The sequence below is a fragment of the Patella vulgata genome, chromosome 5 (genome assembly GCF_932274485.2).
Source record: "Patella vulgata chromosome 5, xgPatVulg1.2, whole genome shotgun sequence".
Lineage (NCBI taxonomy): Eukaryota > Metazoa > Mollusca > Gastropoda > Patellidae > Patella > Patella vulgata.
The window spans coordinates 36,256,420-36,283,009 of record NC_065883.2 but is presented as its reverse complement, the minus strand read 5'-3'; the positions used below and the strand labels follow the sequence as shown (position 1 = coordinate 36,283,009).

The 26,590-nt window shown below is 35.5% G+C and overlaps 1 protein-coding gene across 2 annotated transcripts in view; it reads left to right on the top strand.

Moving 5' to 3' along the window:
* Positions 1 to 26,590, top strand: part of LOC130012940 (B-cell lymphoma 6 protein homolog) — an 85,469-nt gene that overhangs the window by 26,327 nt on the left and 32,552 nt on the right. For both annotated transcript variants that reach the window (XM_056101135.1, XM_056101136.1), the window contains exon 6: positions 7,634 to 7,815. In XM_056101135.1, the coding sequence (XP_055957110.1) occupies positions 7,634 to 7,815 (182 nt within the window). The remainder of the gene's footprint in view (positions 1 to 7,633; positions 7,816 to 26,590) is intronic.

The window sequence follows — 26,590 nt, the reverse complement described above, 5'->3', positions numbered from 1 at the left end:
TGAAAATCGTGCCAAAACTGCCGGACAAAATGTGGACCCTCTAGAGTTTACAATTTTGACCTGATTTTGATGAGAGTTGAAATACATTTTTATAACCAAAAGATCTTGGTTCCTTTCGATATTCGGACTTTCTGAATTATGGCCCTCGAACGTACATAAATCACGTTTTTAGCTTGCCGTCCATGTAGAGGACACAATTTTGATCCGATTTAAAAAACATGTGAATATATCACCATTACACACTAAGGTCTTGGTTCCTTTTGATAATCGCAGATATATGAACGTAACTTCCTGGGTTATGGCTCCTGATTGTTCGAAAAATCGCATTTTTAGTTTTGCAGATTCTCTAGAGGTCACAAATTTTTTCCGATTTTAAAAAAACGTTTAAATATTTCACCATTCCACCATAATGAAGGTTGAATTCGAATTTCGGGAAAATCAAAATAAAACTGCCCGACAAAATGGCCGCTCTTTGTACGCAAATTGTGTAAAAGTATATTGTCGTTGCCCCCGTCCATCCGTCCGTCTGTGGACGCTCTAGAGGCTGAATTTAATATCCGATTGACTTTAAATTTATTTACAGTGTTTTAAGGCCACGAAGAAGCCTATTGATTTTCAGCGATTTCCGATAATTACTGTCAGAGTTATGGCCCTTGATCACTTCAAAAAATCTTGTGGACGCTCTAGAGGCTAAAGTTAATATCTGATTGACTTTAAATTTATACAGAGTGTTTAAGGTCATGAGACGAAGAAGTCTATTCATTTTCAGCGATTTTCGATAATTACTGCCAGAGTTACATGTATGGCCCTTGATCGCTTTGAAAAATCTTGTGGATGCTCTAGAGGTCAAAGTTAATATCCGATTGACTTTAAATTTATACACAGTGTTTAAGGTCAGGAGATGAAGAATCCTATTGATTTTCAGCAATTTACGATAATTACTGCCATAGTTATGGCACTTGATCACTTTGAAAAATCTTGTGGACGCTCTAGAGGCTAAAGTTAATATCTGATTATACACAGTGTTTAAGGTCATGAGACGAAGAAGTCTATTCATTTTCAGTGATTTTTGATAATTACTGCCAGAGTTATGGCCCTTGATCACTTTGAAAAATCTTGTGGATGCTCTAGAGGCAAAAGTTAATATCTGATTGACTTTAAATTTATACAGTGTTTAAGGTCATGAGACGAAAAATCCTACTGATTTTCAAAGATTTCCGATAATTACTGCCAAAGTTATGGCCCTTGATCACTTTGAAAAATCTTGTGACGCTCTAAAGGCTAAAGTTACCATCCGATTGACTTCAGATTGATACACAGAGTTTAAGATCTTGGTACGAACAAGTAAATTTTTATGACTTGAACAGCTAATTCCATGATATTAAAAGTTTTGTATACTAAATGTTAGCATGGGGCAGAACTTTATAAAAAACAAACAAATTCTAATGATTTTCTGATAATTACTTCATGAGTTGTTACTCTTAATCAGATTTTAGTGTATTATAAATGTTTCATTACCAAAAAAAGTAAAAATATGCGACAACACTTGTTGACTGCCCGGACGATTTAGCTGCTGTGGGCGTATGTTTCGTTGCCTGGCAACCTATCTTTATCATATTCTGATGAAACTTAAAACATATCTTTATATCCCAAAGATCTAAGTCCCTTTTGATATTTGCGCATTTCAGACCATAACTTTTGGATTTAACACAACACAGTTCTATGGATAACAATCACTATATTATATACACACGACGTTTCAACAAGAATTCACTGGTCGTTATCAAGCATACATTTTACAAATGAGGAAAAAATTGTGACAGTGTTATATATACATGTACGTACATTGAACAATGATAAGAGAAACCATAAGTTAACAATCATGAAACCCTAGCTTGATTGGGTTATCAAATTAAGTATGCTAAGATTAATTATGATAGCACATAGTATAGTAACAACAGCGGATAAAGGGTAAAGAGGAATTAATGAAAACATGAAACATAGATGATGGGTGAAGCCATAAGATATGTCATCTGGACATCAAAGAGCTTAAAGTGAATGTTGAAAAAACACCTTAATTGTTATGATATTCATATAGGAACTTATTTGCATAGTGACATGAAATGGTATTACATAATGTACATCGAGTTGATTGATCTTGTTACATAGTATACACATAACGGATTATTTGGAAACTTTTGAAATTATATAAGACTAAAAGATAGTTTTTCTTATGATGTAAAACAGTTCCTGGCATTAATTATTGCTTAAAATAAAAGGGTCATAATTAAAGAGTTTGATGGAGCGAAGCGTGCAGTATTTATAAGAATTGATTGTGACGTAATCAGATTATTCAGGAATGGTGGTGAGTGAATTGGATTAATCATGATCATCTGGGAGTGATCAAGATTATTCAAGATTTTTCTCGGCTACCACTATACCTTCTAACGCATGCCTACCTGACCTTTTGGTCCCTTACTTTCGAGCTCAACGCCGACTCTGAATCAGCGAATTTAAATGCACTAATCACATCGATTTTCTATCCAAGTGCATGACTGATAATTTTATACCAAAAGGCCTCAATCAGAACAAAGTCAAGCCACAAACACCCACCTTCCCTACCCATTTCTTGATCCAGTGGGAAACCACTCACCAATCTTTTGCCAAAAAACTCACTGAAATCCTATTATCTTATTGGCCACATTTCTACGAAGAACTAAACAAAGACATCAAACAAGTTCTGGAAGATATCAATCAAAGCACCGCCACAGAAGAATCCAAGAAGAATTTATTAGACCTCGTCGAGAAACTAATCACGGAATTAAAGTCCAAACCTAAAACACGAAACAATGCCCAGAAGATTCCAGAGAAAACAAGAAACGATGCCAGAACTCCACGAACTAATAACTAACTTAGCCCACAGTCCCCTTTCAGATACCCACCTCACAGCCCTTGCCTATGGATTAAACTTTATACCAACCCCTCGCTACAAAAATGAAATTGGCACTATTATGGAAAACAATATTTTGGAAAGAAGTTTACGCTTGCTACATTTCTTTAAGGATTACCCCCCTCGCTCCTCCAAAAACCCTATCTACTTAGAATCAGACTGTACCCCATCTATAAACCACTCTCACGCCATAGAGAGATTCATTCATGTCACTAGTCATGAAATCATCATCAACCAAAAGATTACAACAGCCCTAAAAAAATTAAAAGAAAACACAGACATTGTCATCAAACCCGCTGACAAAGGCGGCAAAATCATTATCCTTAACCGTATTGATTATTTCAATGAAGGACTCCGGCAGCTAAATAACCGTGAGTTTTATAAAACTCAATCGTTCAACAAAGAAATCCACAAATTGATCAAGTTTGCAGAAAAACAAGGAACTTTGGACAAAAGATCCGCCAAAGCGCTTGAAGTAAAACACCCCAGAACACCAATCTTCTACATGCTAGAGTCAATTTCCTATATTAAGGACACCACAGACTTTCTCAGGAAACTCAACGCAATCGGCCCCCTACCACCCGATACTATACTGTGTACAGCTGATGTATCCTTGCTCTACACCTCCATCCCATTCAATCTAGCCATTAAGAGTTGCAGAGAAAAACTTCAGCAAAGACTAGAACAAACTACACCCACCTGGTTGCTATTAGGTACGCTCCATTTAATTTTAACAAAAAACTGCTACAAATTTGATGATAAATTCTACCTTCAAACCAACGGCATTTCAATGGGGACCAAAGCGGCCCCTAACATGCTTGTATATTCATGACCCAATTCGAAGAAGATATACTTAAAAGAAGCCCCATCTAACCTCTCGTCTGATGGAGATATATTGATGATATGTTTTTCTTGTGGCCTTCCACACTAGAGAAAATCAATAGATTCATGGAAGTTACCAACTCTACAATACCAAGCATCAAATTAACCCTAGAACACAGCCTTAAAAGTATCAACTTTCTATACTATTCAAAAAAAGTAGGGGATATTTGATTTTGGGGGCATAATACTAAAATATGCAAATGACTACGAAAAAAGTCACTATAGAACCTAACAGAAGAAACATTTCCAGTTACATGTGACGCCCAAACGCACCAATAGCTACCGCATGGAATGCAGGTGATGCTTGGGATCATCATGGGGGTCCAACCCAAGATTTGCACGACTCTGACTTTGAATGTTACAGTCATTGTGGCATTGAATTCCAGGGTGGAAACATCAGTTTAATTGTTTTAGTGACCAGAAAACAAATTTTGATATGCGTCGGCTTACCCAAAATGAAAGGTTACGTGCCCTTGGCATGCTACAGATCGGCACAACACAGGCGGTTGTGGCGCGGACGATGAATGTTTCTCAGTCTGTCATAAGCAGGCTATGGTCCAGATACCGTGATACACAATCTGTACAGGACAGACCACGCTCAGGTCGACCAAGGGCGACAACTCAAGCCCAGGATCGATTTATCCGTACCTTGGCCTTGAGAAATCGTGTCATCACAGCAAATCAGATCAGCGCTTGTCTTCAAACAGACACTGGTGTGAGAGTGAGTGGACAGACAATTCGGATTCGACTGCATAGGGGTCACCTTCGCGCCCGACGTCCTCGTGTGATCCCTTGTTTGAGAGATCATCACATTCAGTCAAGACGTCGTTGGTGTAGGGATCGTCAACACTGGGATAATCGACGCTGGAGCAATGTGATGTTTTCAGATGAGTCAAGGTTCACTGTTGATTTTTTTGGACAGACGTAGGAGGGTGTGGCGTCGTCCAAACGAGCGCTTCCAAGACGTTAACGTCATCAGACATGATCGATTTGGGGGTAGTTCTGTTATGGTGTTGGGGAGGCATCACTGTTGTTGGAAGAACGGCTTTACATGTTGTTGCAGGGCGTGTTACAGGCCAGTACTACCGGGACAACATCTTGGCAGTCCATGTTGTGCCGTTCGCACGACGTCATGGCCGCCGTTTCATCTTCCAGGATGAAAACGCAAGATGTCACAGGGCCAGGATCGTTACAGGTTACCTCCAACAACAGAACATCACCACATTACCTTGGCCAGCACTGAGTCCCGACCTCTCCCCCATCGAGCATGTCTGGGACATGCTTGGACAGAGGTTACGTCAACGTCAACAACGTCCTGCCAATGTCCAAGAACTTGCTGCTGCGTTGCAACAGGAATGGGACAATCTGGACCAAAATGACCTTAGACGTCTCATTAGGAGTATGCCACGTCGGATCAATGCTTGTTTGGCAAACAGAGGAGGATTTACCCGTTACTGACTTGGTTGTGATGCTGTGGTAACTTTGCTGTTTGACCCCGGGTATCATTTTACCCTTATAATGGTCAGTCTGTGCCTTACTTAGTCTAACGATCATTTGGAATAAATCGATGAATGTGAATTTCATTTCATTTTGTCATTTGTTTCTTCGTCAGTTTCATTAGGTGACTTTAATAACACTTAAAAATCAAATATCCCCTACTTTTTTTGAATAGTATAGATGTCACTTTGTATTTAGACAACAACCAATGCCTTCAAACCCGCCTCTCCCGAAAACCCAAAGATAGTTTTTTCTATTTACATTACAACAGCTGCCATCCGGAATCCCTGAAAAGAAGCCTCCCATACAGTCAAGCCCTTAGAATTTGCCGCATTTCAAGTACGATCGAAAATCGTGACAACTCACTAAAAATTTATCGAAAACACTTTTTGAACAGAGGATACCTACTAAATATTATAGCATCATGCTTTGACCGAGCCAGATCTCAACCGCGAGCAGACCTATTAGTCCAAAAAGAAAAGAAAACTCAAGACACCATCGTATTTAGTACCAAGTATATCCCAGGATTCAACCACCACAAACTCATCAACAATCAACTCGATATAATTAAATTAAATGTCGAAACAAACTTCATAGCGGACTAAAAAATTGTTGTTTGCTACCAACGTAATAAAAATTTACGTGACATGCTGATCAAATCGGATATAGCCCTCCGCATACACAAACCAGCAGGATGTAAAAAATGTGGACGCAACTGCACATTATGCCGACACTTCAAGGAGAACACATTTATAAAATCGAAAACAAACTCCAATATTTTTTTAATCAAAGAACATCTGAATTGCTTAACCCCTTATGTAATTTACGCTATTATTTGCTCTTTTTGCGGCAAGCAATATATCGGCCAAACCAGCGATAATTGTAAAAAAAGATTTCTTAATCACCTCAGCGACATAAGAAGGTATAAGGAGACCCCGGTCAGCAACCATTTCCAGGAATCCAATCACAAACCTGACATCATCATTCTAACTACGCATCACAGAATTTAAACAAACGGCTGAGACAAGAAGAAAGCCTGATTCAATACTTAGGAACAAGCCAACCAGGAGGAATTAATGAGCACACCTGACTAAAAAAATTTATCGAAAATGCCAATTCATCAATGTTCAGAATGCGGCCGCCGCTACAGATGGCGTTCCAACCTGTATCGACATCTGAAGAAAGACCATGAATTCAGCACGGCTAAAATCCTAGAAATCAAGAAAAATTACACAACGGACCGTTTGATTGAAAAAAATCAGCACCACATACCTCCACCTTGTGTGCTGGAAAAGCCAAGTCAATGGGTCCCCCCATTTGAGGCGAGTGTGCGACCTCCCGTATCTTTTTCAAATACTGAGGCCACGGCAATCACCATAAGTCCGGTTCAACCCAACAACGACACATCCGTACATTTCGAAGATTTCCTTTTTAACATCACCAACATCTCAGAAAACAGCACCGAAGATCAAGTCACAACACCCAGCACCAGCACATCTCTACAACTGATCCCTTCAGATCATGATGTGATAGCCGCTGATTACCATGACTTGGACTTTAACTCAATACTCCAAGAATATAAGATTACGTTTTGAATAATGCAGAGAATCTTTCCAGTTAAAATTAAGAACTTTATTGTTTATATTTATTTTTTTAGTTCAAATAACTATATATATATTTTTGATTTGTTAATCACTCTAAAAATCACCCTATTATTATATGCATATCGTCCTTCTCATGTCACCGCGAATCGAGCGGTATCTATAATATTTCTCAAAAATTTAATTTTAGAATCAAATCTAAATTTCATTAATTGGCACATTCACCATTCCTGAATAATCTGATTCGCTCCATCAAACTCATTACTGAGGAAGGACACCTTAAGTCCGAAACGTCTGCAAATAAATTAGCTTATCAACCTACTAGGAGTTTGTCTATCTTCACTGGTTTTAGGGGCTACCTATCAACTTATTTGGTTTGAATAATTGGGGTCATAAGAGGATGAACCCTATCAATATTCAATGTTCTGCTAAGCATTGGGTCTGTGAGAGGAGTAATCCTATTGAATCATCAGCAATTTAAGATTTTATGTTACAGAGATTTATGATTTGTCTGGAAAAATTTGTGAGCATGACCAAGAATAGATTAATTGAAGGGTCCTGGATCCTTATTGAATTTGATCAATATCCAAGTGTTCCTTTCAGATAAGCTGTTGTGTGGGCGTATTTCCATGCTTTGCATAGTTTTAAATGAGGCATGTACAATGTATATCTTTTAAGCTTTTAATGTATTTACTTTCATGAGAACCCTATCCACCTATGCCTAAGTCTAATCCAGCAAAGAAAGGAAGAATCTCGGTGCCGGAGGAAAATATTTCATATAGTGATGGAGATGACGAGTCAAGTAGCCCACGAAAGAAAAGAAAATTACAGACAACAGTAGATAGCACCAACATAGGTGATAAAGATGCAACAGTGTGGGAAACTGTAAGCTACTCTCCTAACATCATTAATTGTCCCCCACCTTCTTTCCAAGACACAGTAACTCTCCTTCTTATTGAGATACAATGTTCAGATTTGGTGCAGTTGTTCAATAGGTGAATGCATTGACTCAATTCGATCATGGACCGTGTATAGATGGACAGGCAACGAGTCCCTTTTGTTGGATTCTCTGCCGCTCGCGCTAGACACGACAAGATCTCAATGTCAACAGGAAATCAAGCGATGTGTTTTTGACATTGCGGGATTTTATACTGATTAATTTCTCGACCTCCGCCTTGGAATTTACGGTATTCTTATAGTTACACAGTAATTTTTCAACCCGATAAGTATTCCTATCCGGTAGTGACGAATTTGTCCAGTTTAAAACTTTAAAATTTCCAAATGCAGCAGTTGAAAATTGTGAAATTATCGATTTCATTATTTTTGTGGGTTTTGTAAGCATTTGGGTTTTGCTTAATACTCCAAATTCCCGTATGTATGAAGGATTTTAAAGTTATGAAAATAAAGTTCAGGTATAATACTGTCCAGAATGGTGATTAATTGTGCAAAAGTAAAAATTAAAAGAATGTTTTAGTAGATTTGTTTTTAAGAAAAACTTGACGTGTTTTTTTTCGGATTCACAAAGACGACGTGTTGATACATTTACACCCCAATCATCAGTTAGTAGTCTATCTATGTATGGGTTAAAAAAAAAAAGAGTAGCAAGCTTAATAAAAATACTATGAATTGATTTCTGTTTCTTTGCTTTTAAACTTAATACTGGTAATTGCGCGAGGGGAGGTAATTTTATTTTAGTCACGATTGTCAGGTCTCTCTTTTGCCGCGGCACAGAATTCTAAAAACTTCGTGGGCGTTGCCTGCCCATCTATACAAGGTCCATGGTTCGATGATGAGCATTTTCTGCTTAGGCTTAAAAGAGATAACCAATTTTAGGACATAATAGCTCTGCTTCTAAATGAAGGGAATGATTTCATTGGTCAAGACTTTAGGACATAACTCTGCTTTTAAGTGAAGAAGAATGCTTAAGGTTAGTGTTGAGGTTCATTAGGTGAATTTTTTGACAGAGTTCAATGTTGTCTTGATGTAGTTGTTCATTATGTGAATATCTTAACTAAAGTTTGAGGATGAGCATTTTCTGCATAGGGTAATAGTCGGGTAAAGATAAGCCATATGGAGTGGATACCTAGAATAAATTGCAACAGAATTTTTCTCGATGGAATCTGGTAGAGGGTTCCCTGAAGGTCCCCCAAACAAAAATCGCCCAAAATAAAAAGATAGGTTTTCGAGTAATTAGCATAAATCCAATATGGCCGCCATTGGCACCTTAAAACTCCAATATCTCGGGAATGGATGAGTTTGGAGGGTGTAAATGTATTACGGGTAGATAGGAAAGTGGTACAGATGGCTCAGAAAAACAAAGCAAAATGACGTCCCAAGCAAAATGACGTCCCTGTTACTTCATACCATCATACGGCCAACAATTTGCATAAATCCAATATGGCCGCCATTGAAACTTAAAACTCCGATATCTCGGGAATGGTTGAGTTTGGAGGATGTATTTATGTATTACGAGTAGATAGGAAAGTGCTACTAAAGAACTAGAAAAACAATGCCAGGTGACTTCCTTATAATGTCATACGGTCAACAATTAGCATAAATCCAATATATCGTTAATGGATGTGTTTGGAGGGTATAAATGTATTACGGGTAGATAGGTAAGTGCTACCAAAAAATCAGAAAAACATTGCCAAATTATGCCACAGTGACGTTGTACATCATGCGTCCAAAAATTAGTATAAATCAAATATGGCCGCCATTGGAACCATAAACATCCAGTTTTTCGCGGATGGTTGAGTTTAGAGGGTGAAAATGTATTACTTGTATCATCTTGTCAAACAATTCATATATTTCTTGAATATCTATACACATATCATCACTTTGTAAAGGTTTTAACAGGAATATTTTACTTGGTTTCTGATAGACCTGGATTTCAATCATGGACTGTACAATTCTTCTGCTAACAATTCTTCTTTATTGAAGATTTCAGGGACTGTAGTGTCAAGTATGCAATTGGTTCAGGTTCATGCGAATCGTTGACTATGAATTTCAATCTTTAAGTTGGCGTCGGGTGAATTAGTTAACAAACTTGGCGGGTCTAGTTCTGGAGCTTCTGTCCATGTATCTCTAGAAGGCCGGTCAATGTAATAACTTGGTCCTTTAACTAATTATTGGATATTACATTCTGTAGAGTCAAATCCTACGTACTAATAAAGATGAATAATATTTTTATATACATTTAAAAAAAACAGCGATATTTTGGTAAAATCCCTACCATTGTCAAAATATCCATCAAATTCTAACTGTTTATGACATTTGGTTAATAGACCAAATAAGGTAAAGTTCTCCCCCTGGTTTTGGGAGAATGGGGGTGCTTATTCCATATTTGGGAAGGAAATGAAGGCCTAGGTCAGTCTATAACGTGCAGAAATTAGTGGGTTATACAAGAGGGTGTTGTGTGAAATTGAGCAGAACTCACCCTGATATTCATAGCAGCTACAGTACACTTCGAGCGGAAGTATGAAAAGAGTCCTTGTGGGCGTTTTTTACGCTCAAAAATTGCGGTGTTTTACCCATATACACTCCGCGGAATTAGAGACGTTCTGGGCGGAAAAAAGTCCGCGAAAATATAAAAATCGCGGTGGATTATCGCCCACGAAAATATGAAATTCGCGGCGGATTATAGTCGGTGGAAATATCAAATTCGCGGCGGATTATAGTCCATAGTGATTTGAAATAGTCAGAGTAATTTAGTCCATATTGCCACAACGTTATTAGAAAGAAACAAATATTTAATGGAACGATATCACGAGTATATTAGTCGTTTTAGTTCACCAGCAATTCATATATTCATAATACTCTTTTCAAATTCCGTTTTGATTATTAACTAAAGTGTACCAATGTATTATTGTATTCATATCCTAAAATGTCCGTTATGTTCTATTCATTTATAATGTGCATCTACATCGATATTTAATTCGTGAATCACACCATAAAGCACATACACATAGCAATTTTCCATGTCATTAGTTGATCCGACAAGCAGACAATGAAACCATGTTTCGTGAATTCTGATAACAATGTCTGAAAATGGACGACAATAAACATATATAGAAGGTAGCGATTTGCACGTGGATGTTTTAAAATATGCTGTTTTTTTATATACTGATTTATTATCCGTTTTAATTATGAACAACAATTTAACGATATTCGTAGAAATAAACGAATTAGCATAAATTGCTAGGAAGGAATATTTTCTCCTTTAACGGTAATTCAATTAAAATGACGATTCGGCTCCCAACGTTCAATATATACATGTACTTTATGTCCCCAAAATTAAAAGTCATATTGGATAGAAGCTGGAAGATTGTTTACTTATTTCAGTTTCGTATTTGACTTTACAGATTCCCCATTCCCCACATTGCAAAACAGATCAACACTTCAAATCGTTTCAGTTACAGGTATAAGGCTTAAAAATATCATGTCTTAAATAGCCCCTTCAAATATTTCTTTTTATACTTTAACTTATAAATGCAACACACAAACTGCTTACCGTATTTATACAGTTGACGATAAATATCCTAAATAATTATCCGGTTCGGTTTCTTTCCAATAATTATCAATGAACATATCGAAGAACCTTTAATAAAACACCTAACAACCAGATCTTATGAATGGGATCTTGTCCGGACAGAACTTAGATTAATAGTAACTGATCAAAGAGTGAACATCAAACAGAACAAAGGAAATTGCCTAACAAAAAAGCATGCGTTAGTTATAAGGGATGATTTGTGTGCCAAATTAAAAATATTATCACAGAGAGGGGTTCACTAGTCCGCTATTTTTCATTTCCGCCCAGGTCGGACCTCTGGGAAATTTAGTACTTCCACTTGAAGTGTACTGTATCATCAATGCTTTATTGAGAATGTGGAACATAGAAGCCTTGTAAGCAGTTTAATAGTAAAGCTGTAGAAACGAACTAACCTGTAGTTTTATTTTACGATCACAAAGGAAACAAAAACAATGAAGTCCGGTATTATTACATCATTGCTGCTTTAATTTCAAATAAGAGGTACAAAAGCCGTATGCATTCAAAGTACCGATCAGAAATCCTGGCCCATAAATATGATGTAGCGGTATCGCAAACGCTGAATGAAATAAGTCTAAAATTGCTTGGGGTTTCGCCGCTTTTACCAAACATAATAATAACTAGAACTCCGATGCAGTAATGACGGGTTTCACTGGTGCCATGTTACCCTAAACATGTCACTTCCGGTACCAATGAAACCATTAAACAGGGTTCCACATAAGCATTGCACACATCAAATAAAATGGACGCCGAATCAACCAAATCCAGCAATATCAATTCATTTGATACATTTGTTACATGTAAGTGTACAGTACTTCCGGTGATAATGAAAATGTTCAATTAGTTTTATGAAATCAGAAATGACATAAAGCATCACATGGTGAAAATTTTATGTAAATCGAATAATAATTGCCACTTTTATAGACCAAAAACCTTGAAAAGTGACTTGTAGAAAATCGTCTATTTCTCTGCAACCGTACAAGTTAGAAACCATTTTCTGGTATCTGTATGATCGTATGGGTTCAATCTATTTGCTGATTGGAATCAAATATCATAATTTTAAAAACATTACAAATCAGACTCATTTGAATAAAATATCTGTTTTGAAGGCTAAAAATACAGTTTTTGCCAAAATGACGTCATTTCCGGTGATAATGAAAATCTTAAATTACTTGTATGAAATCGTAAATGGCATTAGGTATCACACAGTTAAAATGTCATGAAAATCGAATAATAATTGACACTTTTGTGGACAAAAAACCTTGAAAAGTGACCTGTTGAAATTTGTCTATTTCTCCACAAATGAACAAGTTAGAAACCATTTTGTGATATCTATATGATCGTATGGGTTCATTCTTTTATTTGAGTTGAATCAAATATCAAAATTTTAAACAAATAACAAATACGACTCATTTGAATAAATTATTTGTTTCGAAGGCTATAAATACAGTTTTTGCCCAAATTACGTCATTTCCGGTGACATTGAAAATGTTAAATTGGTTTGACCTAGTTAAAATTGACATTACGCATCAAATGGTGCCACTTTTATGAAAATCTAATAATAAATGACTCTTTTACAGGCACAATAGCGTAAAGAGTGACTCATGCAAAATTGACCATTTCTCGGCAACTGCGCATATTACAAATTTTCACATACATTCTCTCCGTATAGATTATTGCTACGAGTTTATGAAAGTTACGAAGTAATATTTTAAAATATGAAACGCTGGATGGGTTGTAAATAGCTTAATTTTACACCTTTTTTCACCTTTTAATTGAAATAGCCCGAAAACGGAATCGAAATTAAAAAAACTGGGCCCAACATTTTGTGCGCCTTTAAAGGGTGCACCCTTTCAGTTATACCAGATTTGAAAAAAATAATATTTGCTTTCGAAAAGTGGTACCTAACTGTCAAAATTGTAGTTTTGGGTAAAATTACGCCACTTCCGGTGCCGACAGATAACTCTATCGGTAACAAAAAAAATGGCAATTGAGACAACAGAGCATATGAACTTTGTTTTATACAAATCGAACAATAAATAATTAATCTAGGACTGAAAAACTGAATTAGCCAATGGTGGCCAAGGAAAATTACTGAGACAAAAAAAATTCAGATTTTTGCTCAAGTCAGATGACACGTTAATTTTGTGTAAAACATGACTAAAAAATATTCATAAATAAAAAAGTTTTTTGTAAAAATTTAAATTTTCGAAATTTGGCGCCTAATATCTGTGAAGATTTGCCGAAAATCAAAAATCAAAAGTAGCGTAGCTATGTGCCCTGTCTCGGGCTATGCCAAAATGTATCGAAAGTTAAAATCCAACAATTATTGTTAAAATTACTGCAATATTTCTAAAAACGATAGCTTCGGTGATTTTGGACATTTCGCATTGTCGCAGAACGTTTAATATAGCTTTATCCTCTAAGTCACACCCACTTTTCCGGTAAAATCGAAGAAATTATAACGATCCAACAAGCAGTGTGAAACCCTAATAATAACTAGAACTGAGAAGCAGTAATGACGGGTTTCACCGGTGCCATGTTACCCTTGAACTTATGTAACTTCCGGTATCAATGAAACCGTTAAACATATTTCCACATAAGCATTGCACAAATAGACGCAGAATCAACCAAATCCGGCAATATCAATTGCATCTATACATTTGTTACCATGTGTTACATATGTCAAAAAAGTGATCCTGACAAAATTTGTTACTAATTTACCGATAAGTTAGCTAACTTTCTAATGGGACATTAAAATGGGAAAAAAATCTGTAAAAGTCATCCTGACAAAATTGGTTATTTCTCGACAAAGAAAGATGCTAGAAGCCATTTTTGGACATCTATATGATCGTATTGATCGAATCTATATGTCCATTGGAATCAAATATAATGTTAAATAAATAATAAATATAACTCACTTCAAAAAAAAATTTGTTTTGAAAGCTAAAAATACACTTTTTGCCCAAATGACATTACTTCCGGTGGTAATGAAAATGTTAAATTAATTCTATGAAATCATAAATGGCGTAATGCATCACATGGTGAAAATTTTATGAAAATCGAATAATAATTTACACTTTTATAGACCAAAATCATTGAAAACTGACTTGAAGAAAATCATCTATTTCTCTGCAACCGTACAAGTTAGAAACGTTTTTGTGATATCTGTATGATCGAATGGATTAATTCTATTTGTTGATTGGAATCAAATATCATAATGTTAAAAACACTACAGATCAGATTCATTTGAGTAAAATATCTGTTTTGAAGGCTAAAAATACAGTTTTTGACCAAATGACGTCATTTCCGGTGATAGTAAAAATGATAAATTGGCTTGACTTGTCCAAATTGGCATTAGGCATCAAGTGGTAAAAACAAAATGAAAATCGAATGATAATTGACTCTTTTACAGGCAAAATAATGCATGCAAACTTGCCTATTTCTCGACAACTACGCATATTACAAATTAATTTTCACATACATTCTCTTCATATGGATTATTGCTACAGAATTAAGAAAGTTACGAAGAAATATTTTTAAAAATGAAGACGCTGAATGGGTTGTAAATAGCTTAATTTTACACCTTTTTTATACGCCCACATTTTAATGTGGTCGTATATTGTCTTCGCCTCCGTCCGTCCGTTCGTCCGTCCGGAGGTCCGGCGTCCACAAGCAATTGTGGACGCTCTAGAGGCTTAAGTTAATATCCGATTGACTTTAAATTTATACACAGTGTTTAAGGTCTTGAGACGAAGAAGCCTATTGATTTTCAGCGATTTCCGATTATTACTGCCAGAGTTATGGCCCTTGATCACTTCAAAAAAATTTGTGGACGCTCTAGAGGCCAAAGTTAATATCCGATTGATCTTAAATTTATACACAGTGTTTAAGGTCATGAGACGAAGAATCCTATTGATTTTCAGCGATTTCCGATAATTACTGCCAGAGTTATGGCTCTTGATCACTTCAAAAAATTTGTGGACGCTCTAGAGGTCAAAGTTAATATCCGATTGACTTTAAATTTATACACATTGTTTAAGGTCATGAGATGAAGAAGCCTATTAATTTTCAGCGATTTCCAATAATTACTGCCAGAGTTATGGCCCTTGATCACTTTGAAAAATCTTGTGGACGCTATAGAGGCCAAAGTTAATATCCAATTGACCTTAAATTTATACACAGTGTTTAAGGTCATGAGACGAAGAAGCCTATTGATTTTCAGCGATTTCCGATAATTACTGCCAGAGTTATGGCCCTTGATCACTTCAAAAAATCTTGTGGATGCTCTAGAGGCTAAAGTTAATATTCAATTGAGTTTAAATTTATACACAGTGTTTGAGGTGATGAGACGAAGATTCCTATTGATTTTCAACGATTTCCGATAATTACTGCCAAAGTTATGGCCCTTGATCACTTTGCAAAATCTTGTGACGCTCTAAAGGATAAAGTTATCATCCGATTGACTTCAGATTAATATACAGAGTTTAAGATCTTGAGACGAACAAGTATATTGATTTTCAATGAATTTTTATGACTTGAACAGTTAAATCCATGATATTAAAAGCTTTGCATTCAAAACGTTAGCATGGGGCAGAACTTTATAAAACCAAACAAATTCTAATAGTTTTCTGATAATTACTTTGTGAGTTGTTGCTCTTAATCAGATTTTAGTGTATTATAAATGTTTCATTACCGAAAAAAGTAAAAATATGCGACAACCCTTGTTGACTGCCCGGACGATTAAGTTGCTGTGGGCGTATGTTTCGTTGCCTGGCAACCTATCTTTGCTCAAGTCAGATGACCATTTAATCTTGTGTAAAATACCATCAAAAAACATTCATTAATAAAAAAGTTTTTTGTAAAAATGTAAATTTTCAAAATTTCGCGCCTAATATAAGCGAAGATTCGTCGAAAATCAAAAATCATAGCTATTTGCCCTGTCTCCAGCTGTGTTAAAATGTACCAGCTGTTAAAATCTGTCGATTATTGTAAATATTAAGGCGACATTAAAAAAACCGACAACTTCGGACATTTCGCATTGTCACAGAATGTTCGAAATAGGTTTAATCTCTAAGTCATGCTGACTTCCCTGTAAACCAAAGATATCATACCAATCCGCCAAGTAGTTTCTAAGATATACTCAAGTGAAAAATAAAACGGTCAACGTGTTGGAAGATTGTTTTTTTGTTTTCACACAACAGACTACAAATTAGACTCTCGATTGACAAAGTTTAAAAAAATAAAATAGACGTGGTTTTCGAGAAAATGACGTCTAAAGTCGCTCGAAAACGTAAAAAACCTTACTTTTCAAAGTCCTATAACTTTTTCAATTTTTGATAGAAACTTGTCGCTTAAGTACCATCTGATAGACAATTCAATCAATCAATGGGCTATTAAACGATATAAAACTTTAACTAATCGGCAAAAACACAATGGATACATTTTCCGCACAGGCACCCATTTTTCAGAATTTTGTCAAAGTTTGGGTACTTTTCTTGACCACTTCCGGCGATTAGAGGATTTTCATTCATAGTTTAAGCTTTAGTTTCGTCCTATGACTTCATATAGTATTGAAGTTTCAAAAATTTTGAAAATTTACCAATTTTCACCAAAAAAATGAAAGCGACAAAATTTTTAAATTCAACAATTTTGAACAGAATTATGGCCGATTTTCAATTTTTGTGCACAAATTTCGTTTTACATTTAAGCACTAACCACCACCCATTTTCCCGACAGAAAACCAAACTTCAGACCTCTATCTCTTATAGTTGCTGAGATCTAGCTTCCCCCAATAAAAAATATATAATAATAATAATGATATTAATCTTAGTAATAACAATAGTCTTTCACCTAAGGTGAAAGCCTAACTAGAACTGCGACGCAGTAATGACGGGTTTCACCGGTGCCCCGTTACCCTTGAACATATGTCACTTCCTGTACCGATGAAACCATTAAACAGGTTTCCATGTAAGCATTGCCCACATCAAATAAAATGTACGAGAATCAACCAAATCCAGCAATATCAATTCATTGTATACATGTGTTACATGTAAGTGATCCTGACAAAATTACATTACTTCCGGTGATAATGAAAATGTTAAATTAGTTTTATGAAATCAGAAATGGCATAAGGCATCACATGGTGAAAATTTTATGTAAATCAAATAATACTTGCCACTTTCATAGACCAAAATCCTTGAACAGTGACTTGTAGAAAATCGTCTATTTCTCTGCATGTACAAGTTAGAAACCATTTTTTGGTATCTGTATGATCGTATGGGTTCAATCTATATATTGATTGGAATGAAATATCATAATTTTAATAACATTACAAATCGGACTCATTTGAATAAAAATATCTGTTTTAAAGGCTAAAAATACAGTTTTTGCCAAAATGACGTTACTTCCGGTGATAATGAAAATCTTAAATTACTTGAATGAAATCGTAAATGGCATTACATATCACATGGTGAAAATTTTATGAAAATCGAATAATAATTGACACTTTTATGGACCAAAAACCATGAAAAGTGACCTGTTGAAAATCGTCTATTTCTCCGCAACTGAACAAGGTAGAAACCATTTTGTGATATATATATGATCGTATGGGTTCATTCTATTAGTTGCTTTGAATCAAATATCAAAATAATAAACAAATAACAAATACGACTCATTTGAATCAATTATTTGTTTTGAAAGCTATAAAAACAGTTTTTGCCAAAATAACGTCATTTCCGGTGATATTGAAAATGTTAAATTGGTTTGACCTAGTTAAAAGTGTCATTACGCATCAAATGTTATACCCACACTTTTTCTCGACTCTTTGATGAAACTGGGAGGGTATACACCGATACACGGACACTTTTCACGTCCATTTTTGAAAAGTGGCCGTGTATCAGTTGAAAAGTGGCCGTGTATCAGCTGAAAGGGACAAAAATAACAAAATCATGATTTACATATTTATTTGAACATCTACAACCCGTTTTGAACATGTTATGGTAAAAGAGTCATCATTTTCAACTGTCTCAGCACTTTTCGAATGTGCGTCACTCAGTCAGATTCTTACATTTTGTCTCACATTTCTTTACATTTTGATATCTAGTCGCACTTTCACATTTTGTCGCACTTTCACATTTTGTCGCGGCTTCTGCTCATCCGCAGCACATAATCCAAATATTTTACTATTATAAATTAATCTCTTGGCATTTTCAACACTTAAAACTTTCACATTTTGTCGCGGTTTATGCCCATCCGCAGCACCTTATCCTAATATATTTCTAGTATAAATTAATCCATTGGCATTTACTACACTACAAACTTGAGAACTCTACAATTCCAACTCGTCTTCATTTAATGGCTGTTCTTGTTTTTGTCAGTGGATGTCAATACCTCGCGAAGTTAATGAATTGATCTGTGCGGAAATTAGCAAATGTACCTTGCTTATCAAAAAAGTTTAAATCCAATCTCTGTACTGATCTCGAAGTGTCACCATATTCCTATGCAATTGGTATTTTTCTTCGTGTTTGGCAGAATTCGGCTCATCTGCATGGCTTTAATTTCTTGTTCTGTCAAGGATCGGGCTTCTAAATCTTCGTGATCATTGAAATCTCTTGCAGAACTGATATTCTCGGTCTTAGAAATACATATCTGTGACATTATAAAGTAGGATTCTTCGACGAATTCCCGCATTCATTTCTGCCAGGATGTTGGCAAAACAACAAGAAATGGCTACATGTATTGTACGAAATGATTGGATGACGTTTGCTTTTTATAAAAGTGACACGTAATAGTTATATACCTTGTTTTCTCGGTGTATGGGTTGATACACCGTCTCTTTTTTGAGCAGAGATCTCCTCGGCTTCGCCTTAGAGCAGCACTCAAAAAGGAGACAGTGTATCAACCCATACATCTTGAAAACAAGGTATATAACTATTACGTGTCACTTTTATAAAAATCCAATAATAATTGACTCTTTTACAGGCAAACTAGCGTAAATAGTGACTCATGCAAAATTGTCCATTTCTCAGCAACTGCTCATATTACAAAGTAATTTTCACATACATTCTCTTCGTATGGATTATTGCTACAAGTTTATGAAAGTTGCGAAGAAATATTTTAAAACATAAAAAGCCTGAATGGGTTGTGAATAGCTCATTTTTTCACCTTTTTTCACCTTTAAATCGAAATGACCCGAAAACTAAATCGAAATTAAAAAAACTGAGCCCGATGTTGCAATTTGTTCTAGGTGATTTATTATTTTTACCGGACTATAACGTAAATAAGCAATTTGATAGGTCAAGACGTTTCAACACAATAACACTGCTTCTAATTGAAGTGATGAAACTTGGTGTATCTGCCATTCCTGCGCCAACAATTGCTTGTTGGCACTCCAGAGGCTAAAGTTATCATCTGATTGGTTTATAATTCATTCACAGTGTTTAACCCTTGTCGGTTCACCAGGGGTCGCCGTAGACCCCATGCACATATTTTATAGTGTTTTGTAACAACTACTGGGTACAACTTTCTGAAATTTAGTGACTTTGTCTCCAATACATTTTTACACGTAGCAAAGAGATTGGTATTCATATGCTTCCCACATGCAGAGTTATGTCACATGAAAATCAGGCCCAACGCTTGAAGGGAACAAGGGGTCCAACTGGACCCCTAACTTTTTACTCACAGTAGTGATTTTGCTAATGTGTTTGCTGCCTGAAACCATATTGCGTATGCCAGAGTATTCCCTCTTTTAGCATCTGCATGTTACAAATACCAAACATTAAATGATGAATTCCAAATATTGAATGGTTTTTATACGCCCACATTGAAATCTGGACGTATATTGCCGTCGCCCCCGTCCGTCAGTCCGTCCATCGTCCACAATTTCTTGTGAACGCTTTAACGTTAAAAGTTATCATCCAATTGTGTTAAAATTGATATATATATTGTTAACATTAGTGAGATGAAGAAGCCTATTTAATTTCAATAATTTCCGTTTATTACGTCTAGAGTTATTGCCCTTGTTTCACTTTGTTGAACCTTGTGAATGCTCTAATGCCAAAAATTAACATACGATCTATGTGAAATTTATATGCAATATTTAAGTTAGTGAAACGAAGAAGCCTATTGAATTTCAACAATTTCTGTTTATTATGTCTAGAGTTATGGGCATTGTTTCACTTTATTGAACCTTGTGAACGCTCTAACTCCAAAAGTTATCATCCGATCTTTCTGAAATTTACATGCATTATTTAAATTAGTGAAACGAAAAAGCCTATTGAATTTCAGCAATTTCTGTTTATTACGTCTAGATATGGCCCTTGTTTCACTTTATTGATCCTTGTGAACGCCTTAACGCCAAAAGTTATGACCCGTGTGGTGTTTGTCAATTCATTATGTCATTAATGTGTTTCCATACTTTGTGATAGCTATAGGTAAAAGTTGAATAGACATGTGCAGTTGATATTGAGATGTACAGTTCCGCCATGCCGATGAATAAATATTGTTAAAGCCTTTCCTGATGTTATCCTCGCAAATATAAACCCACAAATAGAATATGGCGACGAGGATGTGTGAACATGTTAGCAGATACATTCATTCATCAAAATAAGTAAGAAAATGAGTATTCCTGTGCCACAGTTTTTCTTGCCAACGCCTGAAAAGCCGACTATTCCCTGGGCGCATTGGCGCGATTTGTTCGAGAACTATCTATTCGCGGTAGGTGGTAATGATTATGCAGACTCGAGTAAACGAGCACTTTTACTTCACTGTATTGGTGCATATGGTCTTTCTATATATAAATCTTTAGTTGACGAGGGAAATTCGTACAGAACAGCTATGAATGCACTAGAAAAACATTTCGGTCATAAATATAATGTGAGTGCTGAACGGGTTAGATTTATGTTGAGAGCTCAGCTTCCAGGTGAAAGTATTGATGATTATGTTGCTGTACTTCGAAATTTAAGCGCAAATTGTAATTATGGCGTAATTAAAGATGAACTTATTCGTGATGTCATTGTCGAGAAAGTCTATCATAAAAGTGTCAGAGAACGACTTTTGATGGAGGATGAATTGATTTTAGACAAAGCTTTAGTTATCGCACGCCGTGTCGAATTAGCAATAGCAGAAACCAAAGATTTGAATCATTCGCACACTAATCAATCTACAAGCAAGACAAATAATTTAGAAGTTCAGAAAATTCACAGACAGGCTACAAATAGTGGTCGTGGTTACAGAAGTTATTCTACACAATCTCCAAATGATTCATATAGGCCTAGACCACAGTCACTTCCAAGTTCAAGAGGTAATTTCTCTTTTAGCCAGACTAGACCTAGATATCCATCAATTCAACCAAACAGATTTCATTATCGATTACCAATCAAACCACAACAACGCAATCAGTCACAACCTGCTCAGTCTTATTCACAAAGCTATTGTTTCCGTTGTGGTAGTTTTCAACACAAAGCCCAGTATCAACAATGCCCAGCTAGAAACCAACAGTGTCGTAATTGTTCAAAATATGGTCATTTTGCTCGAGTTTGTAGCGCATCAAGCCGACAAGTTAATTTTATGGATTCATCAGATTATTATGAACCAGTTCAACATGACAGCCATCCACCAGTTGATCTGATGACTGATGAATTTACAGTGTTGACAGTGACTAATGGTGCCAAGCGGAAATTAGATTGCGAAGTTATTCTGAATTCTGTTCCAGTTACAATGCAAGTAGATACAGGTTCTCCAATCTCAATTATAAATAAGTTTATACATGATAGATATTTCAGTGATGTTATACTTACCCAGCCAGATACTTACCTTAGAAGTTATAACCAGTCATTCATAGATGTCATTGGTGTTGTTACCTTACCTGTCAGCTTTAAAGATCGAAATTGCCTTTGTAAATTTATGTTGTTTCATCAGGAGATCCATTGCTTGGTTTAGATTTGATAGCATCCTTACGTATGAATATTTGTGTCCAGCCTGCTACTTCCCAGATAGCTATGAACGACTAAAGTGTTATAGTCAATAGTCCTGTTGTACTTAGTCGTAGAAAGAACAATAAACTTCGGTTGTGTGTTGACCTACGCAGTGTCAATAAAAACATTATTCCTGTGAAGTATCCTCTACCGAATATTGAGACGCTTATAGGTTCAATTAAGAAAGCTGATTTCATTACAAAGTTGGATATGAATGAAGCTTACCACCAACTTCCACTGAAACTTGAAACTCAAGAACTTACGACATTTGCAACTCCATTTGGTTTGTACAGATACAAGACTTCTCCATTTGGTTTAGCAGATATTCCTGGATCTTTTCAAAAGATGATGGACATCATTCTAACCGGTTGCACTGGAATATTCAATCTTTTCTTGATGATATCCTGATTGTTGGAGAGACTGAAGACCAACATGATAAATGTCTTGTTGATGTATTGAAACGTTTTGAGAAACATGGTCTAACGCTAAGTTCTTCAAAGTGCTACTTCAAAGTTTCGCACATAAATTGGCTCTGTATCATCTTCTGGTGTTCATATGCTCCCAGAAAATATCGATGCAGTCAATAATCTTGTTGCTCCTTCAACGGTGAAAGAAGTTCAAAGTTTATTAGGTTTTTTCAACCACTATTCACACTTCATACCAAATTTTGCTAATGTTATAGAACCACTCCGTAAACTTACTCGAATTAATCAGAAATGGGAATGGACTTGTGAACAGGACACTGTTTTCAAACAGCTGAAAAGGTTATTCACTTCGCCCCCAGTATTAGCTTTTTACATACCAGATCTTGAAACTTATGTTACCTGCGATGCTTCTAACTACGCATTAGGCGCAGAATTATCTCAGATGCAAGAAGATGGACACATCCGACCGGTAGCTTTCGCATCAAAAACGCTTAACGACTACGAACAGAAATACAGTATCGGCGTAAAGGAGGCATTAGCGTGCACATGGGCAGTTAAAAAATGGGATAGATACCTTTAAGGCAAATCATCCGAGAACTCCTCCGGTCATAAACCTGCTCGCATTGCCAGATGGGCTGCTATTTTGTTAAAAGTATAATTTTTCTATGGTTTACAAAAAGGGGTCTTCCAACGTCATAGCAGATGCACTGTCTAGATTACGCTCTATTCCAGCTATTCCGACTGTTGATAATGAACTAAGTGATGTTTCAGTAGATGATGTAAATTTGTGTTATTCGCTGACCAGTGAATCTGTCAATGTTTCACCAGAATTAGTTGCTTTAGAAACAAAGAAAGATGAAGTTTTATCTCAAGTATTACATTTTTTAAACACATCTTGGCCTGATAAGAAGAAAATTCCAGATAATGTTCTTCCTTATTATTTTATCAAAGACGAATTGTTTGTGTTTGGTGATTCATGTATCGGTTGTAATGAACGGACTGTAATTCCTGATAGTTTACAACGTCAAGTTCTAGAATTGGCTCATTCTGGTCATCCTGGTATTGTTAAGACTAAACAAAATCTTCGTTCAGTCGCATACTGGACAGGTATCGATAAACATGTTGAAAATTTTGTGAATTCATGTTATATGTGCGCGGATAGCGATAAATCGTCTAAACGTTATGTTGCTCCTTTAAAACCATATAATCCTTCTAAAGGGCCGTAGACTGATTTAGCCATAGACATTCAGGGACCTTTTGAAAGTGCACCACAAGGTTCGCGATATCTCGTAAATCTCATTGACTATTATTCTAAGTGACCAGAATCTTTAATGACTGATTCAATAACTTCCACAATAATTATTCAGTTTTTAGAACGATTATTTTCTGTATGGGGTATTGCCAAAACTTTGACTACAGATAATGGACCACAGTTCATAAGCCATGAGTTTACTAATTTTTTGCACAGTATGAACATTAAACATATTCGTACACCGAATTACCACCCAGAAGCAAATGGAGCTATTGAGAGACTAAATGGTACTTTTAAATCTTTAATTCAGACAAATGTTAAAGATAAATTATCATGGACAAATGCTCTTAGAATTGTATTAGTTACTATTAGATCTTGTAAACACTCAACTACTAATTGTTCTCCTTTTTATTTAATGACGGGGAGAGATATGCGTACAAAACTCTCAATGTTAAAACCATGTATGAATAATGTTGAGAAAAAGAATAATGAACTGATTGAATTTGTATCTAATAAACAGTCTAAAATGAAACAGTATTATGATAATAAGTATAGTGTTAAAAAGGTTGATTATAAAGTAGGAAATAGGATCAGAATTAGGATTAAGAAATTATCTGGTAAGACATAAATTAAGTGCACATTATTCAGAACCTACAGAGATTATTGATATTAATGGTGATATTGTTACTGTAAGTAATGGTAAGAAATGGCATACAAATGATATTGTAAAGTTTAGATATGATGGTGAAATTGTAGAACCAGATTTTCAGTATAATTAATATTTGTGGTTTAATGATAATTTTGAAAATGTGAATGTACAGGATAGAAACAAATCAAACAATGATTATAATGTTGTAGAAAATGTACCAAGATATCTTAGAAGAATTCGCCATGCACCTACTTATTTGAAGGATTTACTAGATAAACCTAATGATAATGATGTACATACAAGATGAATCATGCGAGATGAAATAATGTTAAACTTAATAGTATTATAATTACTTACATAGTATATAAACATACAAGATATAATTGAAAGGTTTATTTCTAAGTTGATGACTATCTTTAATCGAATAGGGGAAATATGTGGTGTGTGTCAATTCATTATGTCATTAATGTGTTTCCATACTTTGATAGCTATAGGTAAAAGTTGTATAGACATGCGCAGTTGATATTGAGATGTACAGTTCCGCCATGCCGATGAATAAATATTGTTAAAGCCTTTCCTGATGTTATCCTCGCAAATATAAACCCACAAATAGAATAACCCGATCATTGTGGGATTTATATGCATGATTTAAATTAGTGAATCGAAAAAGCCTATTGAATTTCAGTAATTTACAATAATTACTTCTAGAGTTATTGCCCTTGTTTCACTTTGTTAAACCTTGTTAATGCTCAATTAATGAAAGTTATCATCCGATATGTATGAAATTTTTATACATCATTTAAATTTGTGAAATAGGTCTATTGAATTTCAGCAATTTCTGTCAATAATTTCTAGAGTTATGGCGATTGTGAACGTTTGAATAAAAAAAAGTGATCATGTGATCTGTATGAAATTTATATGCATTATTTAAATTAGTAAAACGAAAAAGCCTGTCAAATTTTAACAATTTCTGTAGATTACTTCCAGAGTTGAGACCCTTGTTTTTTTAAGTTTGTAAAACCTTGTAAACCCTCAAACGACAAGATTTATAATCTGATCTGTATGGAACTGTCTTGTAAAGGCCCCCAATTACCTACAAAGGAATAAATATGTGACAACCCTTGTCGACCGCTCGGACGATTTAGCTGCTGTGGGCGTATGTTTTGTTGCCTGGCAACCTATCTTTATATTGTTCCATATCCAACCCCAAGGGGCAGAGCCATGCCCAATTTTTGTATTTATCGTCTACAGGCTTCAATTCTTAATGGATCATCTTGGAACTTTGCATATTTATTCCTTATACTGTAAAGACAGCAACTATTTAATTTGGTGCATGCGCCGACCCTCTGGGGCAGTGTCACACCCACTTTTTTGTTCATATTTTGTCTGTAAATTTGGCAACACAAACGCCTAGCCTTCTTTGCCTCTTGTCATATTTCATTCTCTTCATTTTAAAAAGTACCATATCAATCAAAGCAGGAATGTGGACGTATATTGCAGCGTTAGCAATGCTCTTGTTATTCAGGGGCATATCTTATAAACCATTCAATATATCTATATGAAACTTTATACACATATCAACTTATAATGCTAAAATAAAAATTTCTCAGTTGAATAACTTTTTGTGTTTTCTAGGATACAAATTGTTCTTAGGTTTTGGTACACAAATGTTATTCCGAAGCATATCTCAGTTGAATAATTATTGTGTTGACAACACATTTTACTTAGTTTTTGGTATGCAATTATTATTCCGTAAACTTACATCAGCTCAAGGTATTCATTGTCTTTATTAACCATGTCATTAACCAAACG